Source organism: Quercus lobata, chromosome 9 (genome assembly GCF_001633185.2).
Source record: "Quercus lobata isolate SW786 chromosome 9, ValleyOak3.0 Primary Assembly, whole genome shotgun sequence".
In the NCBI taxonomy this organism is placed as follows: domain Eukaryota; kingdom Viridiplantae; phylum Streptophyta; class Magnoliopsida; order Fagales; family Fagaceae; genus Quercus; species Quercus lobata.
In genome coordinates, this window is record NC_044912.1 from 48065585 (window position 1) to 48075326 (window position 9742).

At 31.3% G+C, this 9742-nt stretch overlaps 1 protein-coding gene across 1 annotated transcript; it reads right to left on the reverse strand.

Annotated features, from left to right (window-relative positions):
* Positions 1-8729: 8729 nt before the first annotated feature.
* Positions 8730-9742, reverse strand: LOC115960308 (auxin-induced in root cultures protein 12-like). The gene has a single exon (XM_031079126.1). It carries the CDS (start codon positions 9663-9665, stop codon positions 8922-8924), a length of 744 nt encoding a protein of 247 aa, XP_030934986.1. The 5' UTR covers positions 9666-9742; the 3' UTR covers positions 8730-8921.

The following is a 9742-nucleotide window of genomic DNA, read 5'->3' on the forward strand; positions in this document are numbered from 1 at the left end:
CCACTTACTTGCTGGGCCTGGGCCCCAAAAACTGACCCTACAATATGTATTTTATTTATTTTTTTAAATGATTTTATCTCCACTTAGTTTTGTATATAAATATGAAATTTGATTATTATGATATTTATTATAGACATTTATTTTGATTGGAATGTATATAAAATATTAGGGTTAAAATACTATTTTGGTTCCTAAATTTTATCAAAAACTTGTTTTTTTGTTCTTAAACTTTAAAGGTTCATTTTTCGTCCTTAAACTATTGAAAAGTTCTTCTTTCGTCCTTAAATTATTAAAAATATTTCACTTTTTGTCCTTAAACTAAAAAAAAAAAAAAAAACTTTTTTCATTCCTAAACTATTTAAAATTTACTCTTTTTTTATCCCTACTTTTGTCTCTAAACTTTTGAAAAAAAAAAAAAAAAAAACTATTTACAAAGTTTACGGATGAACAAAAGAACTTTTCAAAGTTTAGGGATGTAAAAAAAATATATTAGTAGAGTTTAGAGACAAATGTTATTTTACCCAAATATTAAATTTGAAATTTGATAATTCTAGTATTTATTATGATTGTGGTTTTATAATATATTATAGATATGTCCTTTTCTTTGTGGAGAAGAAATAAAGAATTAGGCACGTTTGGTAAATTGAATTAAGATAACATCATGAATAGTAATATTTATTATTGAGAATAAAAGATATAATAGAAGTGAGTTCTAATTAGCTCAACTGGTAAAATCTCTTGTTCTTAAATAAATGATTAAGAGTTTGATCCTTGCCTATACTAAAAACCAATTATGTCATAGGCTGAAAATATTTCTAAATTTTTTTTTTGGAATTAATTTAATTTTAAAATTTATTACATTTACTAAGGAATAATTGTTAAAGTCATTTTAGAGAAGAATAGTTACCTCAATACTTTCAATGCCATAAATTTTTAGTCAATTTGAAATTATTACAAGAAAAAATACCATTAAAATACCTGTAGAAATTAATTTTTGTTTAATAAAAAAATTGACATGAAAATGAGATAGGCGGATCAAGGGAGAGAGGGAGAAATAGATTGACTAAGCCAAAGAGAACATAGATCGACTAGAGTGTTAGCATATCATATTTAGGACATGTTGATATCCTTGATTAAGACTAAAATCAACATTAATACTCTCTCTCTCTCTCTCTCTCTCTCTCTCAGATTTAACTACGCACATTCCTCCAGTTCGAACATGTTCTACTAAGCCTTCTTAACTTCTTAACGTTGTCTTCCCATCAAATTGATTCCACGAATCATTTCTTTTGCTAGATGCCACAAGGCCATCATGTGACAACGATCCTAGTCCATGTCTATAGTGACGTCAATATTGAATATCCCCGCCATGACTGTTAAATATTAGCATTGATATATCTTGTTAAATATGTTACTATAGATGTGAAAGTGGAAGCATAAAGTATAGAACACAATAACATACGTGAGTTACGTAGTTCAACCTAACGGCTTACATCTACGAAGGATGCCTTAAATGGCTATATCTTAATATATTAGAGTGTAGTACAGATCCCGTGTTATAATGAATCATAACATGTGTATTTATAGTAGGCTAAATCCTAAACTAGAAGGAATAGACTTGGGCCTATTACATTGGGCTAACATATCTCTAACACCTCCTCTCAAATTCAAGAAGGAAGATTGATGAAATCTTAAGATTTGATAAGGTTTAGAAGATTAACGCAGTAGTGGAAAGCCGAAGAAGATGAACGCAGCAAAGAAACACTGAGGAAGACAAAAATTGCTCTTAAACACAATGTAAGGACAGAAAATCATGGCCACGAGAAGGTGGCTCTGATACCATGTTAAATATTAGCATTGATACATCATGTTGAATATGCTAGTATGAATGCGTAAGTGGAAGCATAAAGCATAAAATATAGAACACAATAACACATGACGGTTACGTAGTTCAACCTATACAGTCACGAAGGAAACACTAAAGTGCTACATCTTTAATATATTAGAGTGTAGTATAGATTTTGTATTATAATGAACCATAGCATGTGTAATCATAGTAGGCTAAACCCTAAATTAGAAGGAATGGACTTGGACCTATTACATTGAGCTAACATATTTTTAACAATGACAATAGCTATGTCAGCATTTCTTGTTATTGTATTTGTAACATGTTTGAAGCTGCGATCTTGGGATACTTAGGTGAACAAGTTAGACCATGCAATTAACATTTCTTTAGAATGGTTCGACTGATAATATTTTCCCTCTTAAATTGAGGCTTTTGCGTTGAAGTCGTCGGTAAATTGGTCTTATCTATACTATTATTTAATGGGTTTTTCTAGTTTGGGATCCTTAATTTTGATGTCCAAAATATCCTCAAATTTACCAGTCTACGAGGTTTAAATAATAGGGTTATATATGTAAAATTTCTAATTTAAAAACTCCTAAATTTTAGCTAAATTAAAAAAATAAAAATAAAAAGTTTTTTGTCCTACCTTCACATTTCTCTCTCACGTTAGTTGTCAAGTACTAATACAACTTCTTCTTTTAAAAAATTAAAAATTAAAAAAAAAAATTGCTTTTTTTTCCCCCACAAACGTACCATTTTTTTTTTTTATGAGAGGTGCTACGTCCATAATATTTTTACAACAAATCATAAGTGATTAGTTGTTATTGGTTCAAATTTGAATCTAATACTAAGATTACTTTTTTGCCTCAACAATAACAACAAGTAACAACCTGCCACTTAAGATTTGTTGTAAAAATGTTGTGAAAATGTTGTAAACATATCATTTCTCTTTTTTTATTATCACTAAACTGATTTTTTTCCCACCTCCACATTTCTCTCTCACATTAGAAGTGAAGTAATAATACAACTTCTCATAAAAAAAATTAAAAAAAAAGTACTAATACAACTTCTTAAAATAAGAATATAATTGTCATGAGTAAAACGTGTAAACCTAAGAAATAAAAAATAAAAAGCATTATCGCATGCGCGTGTGATGAGGCTAGCAGAATATAATGGACATGAACTCATGTCACGCAAACAAGGTATAGCATCCAAGCATGGGAAAAACAAGATAAGAGTATGTTAAAATTAGAACAAGAGATCTAGCAATGAGGGTTTTGGAAACAAAATTTGATCATTTCAACCTCATGTGAACATATGGAAACTGTAATTCTAAAAGCTAGAATATTCATTATGTTTTTCCAAAGCAAGGTCGAAGGTTCCTTTAGGATTGAGCTCCTATCTCTATGGGGCATGGGCAGCACCTCCTTCCTTTGAATGTCCCTGGGAATTTTCTTATTGATCTCAATAATATTCAAACAAAGCAACACGATGTTATTTGATGATTAATTGATGGTTGGTGTCCAATGGCTCGATTTGAATATCCTAGGAAGCTAGGGTTTTGTGTTTGACGTGGGAAGATGATGGGAATTATTTTGGGATATTTCTAGGACTCTAGTAAATATTGTAGCTTTTGAAAATAAATAGAGGTGGAGGCCTTGGTTGTTGGGTTTCAATCAATTTCTAACTACCCAAGGTTGCAATTATCTATTATTCTCGTCTATTGATTAGATAAGTGTGTACATAAAATAAATTGAAGAAAAATCATGTCAGAACATTAGAGTGCTAATTGGCTTTCTAATTTTAGTTTGAGTTTCGATTAGCACTATGTGTTATAATGCCAATCCTTATCCTATATTTATTTTTATTTTAGTTTTTTTCATTATCAACTATTTAGATAAATATTAGATGGGACCTTATTTTTAGAAACTTAAGGGTTAGATAATATTAGTGGATATTTAGGAACTTCTAAATTTTAATTAATTTTTTTTACAAAGATAATCAAATAATAATTATTAAAAAAAAACAAAAATAAATTCTCAACTAAAATTATCCCATTTTTGCACTATTGTCTTAAACCTAGTGAATATTATATTTTTGCAAAGATAATCTTTTTGCATGGGAGGAATTATGACGTAATTAATTCTTTAGAGAATCAATCATAATTTATAATTTATAATTACACTTCAACATTCACACAGAGTGTTACTATCACCCCGATTCTTGCAAAGATTATTTATAATTCTTTAGAGGTTATAAAACGTGGTGTTTACAACCATACCATCTACACTTTATCATTCGCAATGTCATTGCTGTGCCATCTATCGCGTCACTATCATGCGGAATCTTGCCGTGTTAGCCACCATGTCAACATTGTGTCAATATTTCATGATATTAGCATCCACTTTATTTGATCCTGATTCAAATTTAACCTGACCTGCAAACTCGATTTCACATATTAGGAATCATGCCATGCACACTTGATCTGCATCCCTAATCATGCAAACGCGTACATGCATAATCATCTGTTTCAGCTACATTGAACCATAGCCCTTAACCAGAAAAGAAAATCAAATTTGATTTTTGATGGATCAATCAAATGATGTTGCCCATCCAATCACAATTGTTTTGGAAAGCCCCATATAGAGCCCACATATCATTTATGGGCCCATAATGGTTGTGCTCCCAAAGGGAGAAAATTGTGGTAATGTGTTAGTGTAAGTGGTGTAATTTTCAAGCCGGTTTCAACGAGAAATGAATTCAATGATGATTTTGCTTCTAGAATTGAAGATTGGGATTATATTCAGTGAAAAATCCTGTTATGGTTCATCAATACTATTGCTCCCTTTATCAACAATCTCTTGTTATTAGATAACCAAGGCAGCTTAAATATTATTTCCCTTGTTGTAATTGCACACTCACGATGCATATTCAAAATGCCAAATTGAGACCAAACTTGATCAGATTTGCCAAGAGCCAGGTTAGTACATTTCTCATTTTTGTACTCAAAAAGTCAAAACTTGTACTTGATAGGAACAAACTCCTGCAGATCCACAACTAAAACATGAGGATGATATTGCACTCTTCGCCAAATGTTGTGACCATCATGCACTTCATGATGCGTCTTCTGGATGATTTTGAGCCTGCAATGGCTTCTTCACTACTACATCAAACTGGATGTTGCTATTACCGAGCTCATATCTAAGGAAAACTAATGATCTGCAATGCACATTCAGCCCTTTTGTGTAACAAAGAAACCAATTTCGGACCCCTTCTCACTAGACAACTATTTTTTGTGATCTTCCTCTAGTTTCTCCCTTCAACTCCATTGCCATCGAGGCAATGATCCACCGGGTTCTATCTTGCTCTTCCACTTTCCTTTTTGTCACTCAAGTACCACCTCTCAGTTCATTGAAATCATTTGAAGTTTAATGCCTCTCTGTTGTTTCACAAATATCCTTAATTTCTAGCTCTGGCATTTATACTGCTGATGAATCTCATATGCCTGTTAATCATATAGGTTCTATTGCTTCCTTTAACTTATCTATTTGTGATATTTATCTCATTCCAAAGTGGTCCCTTTATCTTCTTTCGGCTACACAAATTTGTGAACTTGATCTTAACGTACATTTCACTTAATTTTGGCCATAAACATGTACACCAAGTTTTGTAAATTGTAACATTTCTTGAAATCAATGTACTAACGTATAATTCAATATCATTTCAAGAGAAGTTCTTGTTGAAACTCTGCTATTATAACGTTAGCTTGCATACACTCTTTCTTTAGTCTTTATACCAATAAGAAATATGATAATTCAATGAAACTATTGAACTTTATCAACATCTACCTCAGTGAAGATCTAAACAGTGGACCAAGTAATTTGCTTATAAAAATTCATACCCAACTTTTTCATCTGCTCTGGTTCCTTCACATTCTCCAAAGGACTGTTGTTTATACATGTACAGATGATGTAATCCTTATGCTCACCACCCAATGGAAAAAGACTGTTTTGATTAGGACTATTCATACTCCAACCGGAATGGACCAAACCACAGTGTGTAGCCCTCCTTGTTTTGATAATGATATTGTAGACTCTTCCGGAGGCCTACTAGAAAGACAACAATGATTTTGATACTCTTTTTCCTTGCAAATTAGGCCAACTGGACCATGATTTATAACAAAATCTTTTCTTATACTAGTTCTAACTCCAACCTTTTTTGTCGTGCCTTTTGAGCAACACCGCTAATTACTAATTTCTCATCATTATTTCTTCTCAAAATTGCTTTAACAGCTTACAATTTAGAATTCAATTGATACAAAAGAACCTTAATTAGTAGTAGCAATTATCGTGCTCCCATGGTAATTTAATCAAGGAAATTGCTCCCAAGCTAATATATCAAAACAATAACATTGTTAAAGCTATTATTATCATAGGTAAAATAATAGTGTCTATGGGAAAATTTGAGAAGAGAATATCCTGTGCTTTATTCCGTGCTCTGTTTTTCACTCTTGCTTGTTTCTTCTTCCTCCCTTTCTTTATCTATCTTAGTACTGTAATATTTATTTAATAATTAAAAATTCTCTTCTTAATCTAAATTGAAATTGGATATTTTCATTTTCAAAAATGTTATAGTCTCGAATCTCATACATGTCAAAATCACCGCTGCTTGCTTTCTAATTTTAAATTCAAAATTGGAACATGGACCATGGACAAGAGGTTAATGAGAATGATAAAAGAGTAATGTTATATATGGACAATATTTTTCAATTATTATACATTGGGTCTATCACTGACACAATCACCCAACTTTAAATATATAGTGAAAATAACAATAGATCATGGTATTTAAAAAAAAAAAAAAATGAATCCTTAAATTTATTCAATGTTTTGTTTATAGATTAAATCTCAAGTAAATTATTTAAATACAATATGATATGTTATGATTCTAATGTCCTACATGACTTAAATGTTAGTTTAACCATGTCTATATAAGTTCTTGGGCCCCTCTCCCCTTGTAAGCCAGGGTAAATTCTACTTATGTGTTTGTATAATTTGATATCAAATTTAATCAAGATGCTGAGTAATTGAAGGTAGCTCATTGAATATGAGATTAAACGAGTTGTAGTTTTGTGATTGCATCTTGGAGGTGGTGAACTAGAGGCTAGATTGAATATTCAATGTTAATAAAAAGCAGTAACAATGTTATAGTTATTAGTTCTAAGAGGACATCTATTAGAAATAATAAGTTTTTGGACACTGTCTCCCTTGTAAGGTGGCTTTCAATGATGAGTTCTACTTATAAATTTGTATCATTTTAAATTTCCCAATTAAATTCAACACATAACTACCTTAAGGTAGCGTTTGGTATGGAGGAATCTGCATTACTCCTAACATCTAGATTATTGGGAATGTGATGTCTTGCAATATAGATGCCTAAGAATGTAACTATTCCTATATTTGGTTTAACTGAGAATCTAATAAGATTTCTAGGAATGAGAGATTATAATATTTGGTTTATTTCTAAAAATCTTAAATGAATTATTTATTTTTCCCATACTATGATACTATCCTTAGATTTATAAATCCAATATCAAGCTTTTTTTAAAAAAAAAATCTTCCTCCAAATAAATAATAGCAAACAAAATGTAAACTATAAATCATGACAAATTCATTAAAACTATAGTCTAACATTACAAAATGACAAGTACAATAAAAAAATCACTATTTAAATTCTTGTTCTTTATAAAAAAGTCTTGATAATAAAAATAAATAATTTATTTTACTTTAGCATTTAACCAATCCCAAATAGGGGATATAAAAAGGAGAAAAATTAATTCTTAACCATAATTTAAAAAAGAGCTTAATCCATAAGAAAACAACCTGACATTGTTTAGGTCTATAAGATATTGATGATTTGTTTTATGTTTTATCTTCATTGTTTAAATGATATGAAAAAATGGTTCAATTTGTTAATTTATAAAATAAAAAAATATAAAATTTCTTTTAAATTTAGGAATCTGGATACCCATATGTTTTAAAAAGAATCTACATTCCTACAAAAAAAAAAAAGATTGAGGGGAAATCTAGATACCTCTAACATCTGATTTTCTTATATGATTTGCATTCAAATTTTTAAATATTACTAAAAATTCTAAAACATAACCTTGTACCAAACGTCACGTTCCATTCTTTTTAGTAAATCCTATCACATTTCATTCTTTTTAGTAAAGATAATCTTATTATATTGCATTAGTCAATGGTCAACGGTCAATAGCTAATACAATCATACGTTTAAATTTAATTAAAGAATGTAATATACTACACCAAAGTAATTTTAACTAAATGTTACCCAATTTTGTAACGCATTTTAAGTAAAGGAGGAAGATTCGAGCCATCCCATTAAAACAGGAGATAGTAGCCGACTTAAATATCATTGCCACCTATCAAACGTGAAAAGTTAGATACTGTTTTTGATAGGGAAAAGTTAGATACTTTCTTCAAATAATTTTGTTCTTCTTCAACAGTGGCAAACAAAGGAAAAGTTATATTTTTAGGTATCTTTTCAAATAACAATTTTTAATTTTTAAATAACATTATATATTTTTTTACATATTTTTTTTATTTACATGTATTTTCACATATTTTTTTAAACAATAATTTTTAATTTTTAAAAGCTTGTACCAAACACCACTTAATATTCTTTAAAAAAAAAAAAAAGAAAAAAAAAGAAAAAGAAGGAAAAGTTAGATCCAAAGAAAAGGCCAATTGGTACTACTTCAACTTTCTTTTGCCATGACTTCACAGTTCCCATAAATGAGAAAAACACTTTCCTTTTTTTTATTAAACAAAAACACAGTTCCCACAACACTTTAATAAATGTATATAATATCATCATTTTGAATTTCAAAATAAAACTACTTTCTCATTGATTAAATCAATACAGATAAGATAAAAATAAATAAAGACTACAACTACTACTCCTTTTTTATTAACACCAAATATCTCGTTTTTCACCCAATACAAATCTTGACCGAAATCCAAGAACATCAAAATCTCCAACCAAACTAGTAAACTCAGAGACCCATCAAACTAGCAACACTCACAAACGAAAACAACAAACCCATGTTGAAACCAACAGTAATTCTTGAAGTTGAACTTGGGGTAGACCCACTGCTGGGTGCAGGAGATCCAGGAACCGAACTCGACCCAGGTCCAGGTGCAGGACTAGCAGTAGGAGAGTTGGACCCACCTGACCCCGCCAACTTTAGGGCCTCAAAAGACAAAATATTATCACCCTTGGTAGCATGGATCCCAGGTAAACCTTGTGAAACAGGACCCACTTGCCAAACTTGGTTAATCTTCTCAATTTTCTCAGGCAACTTCCACTTAGCGAAGATGGTGATCGTGCCACCGGTTTCCTCGGCACTCACATCGGAAACCTCGTACGTCAACTTGGTACCGGAGGAAGCGAAGTTGTAAGAGGTGATGTTGTATTCTTTGACCGTTGGAGTGGCGCCGTTGGATTTGTAAGCTAAGAGAGCTTGGGACCCAGCCATTTTTGTGGAGGTTGGGTTGATAGCCCATGCGACCCACCCATCGGCTTGTGGTGGTTTAGCTAAGAAAGCCATGGAGAGTGTTGAATTGGACGCATTGTATGTCCAGTGAAGGTAGGCACCTAGCTTTGGGAGGTCACTGCAACTATCGAAGGACTTGTTTGTGAATTTCTGAGACGAGCAGGTTAGAGATTCACTAGGTGAAACTATCAAACCCACCACTACCACCAAAACCCAGATCCCAGATTTCGCAATGGTAGCCATGGATTTGAGTTTGAGAGAGCGAGAAAGAGAGAGAGGGAGAGATTTATGTGGTGGGCTTTCTGGGAGTAAAGTGGATG

Bases quoted from the DNA above. Each gene is read 5' to 3' on its own strand.
- LOC115960308 (XM_031079126.1), bottom strand. From the start codon at position 9,665: ATGGCTACCATTGCGAAATCTGGGATCTGGGTTTTGGTGGTAGTGGTG.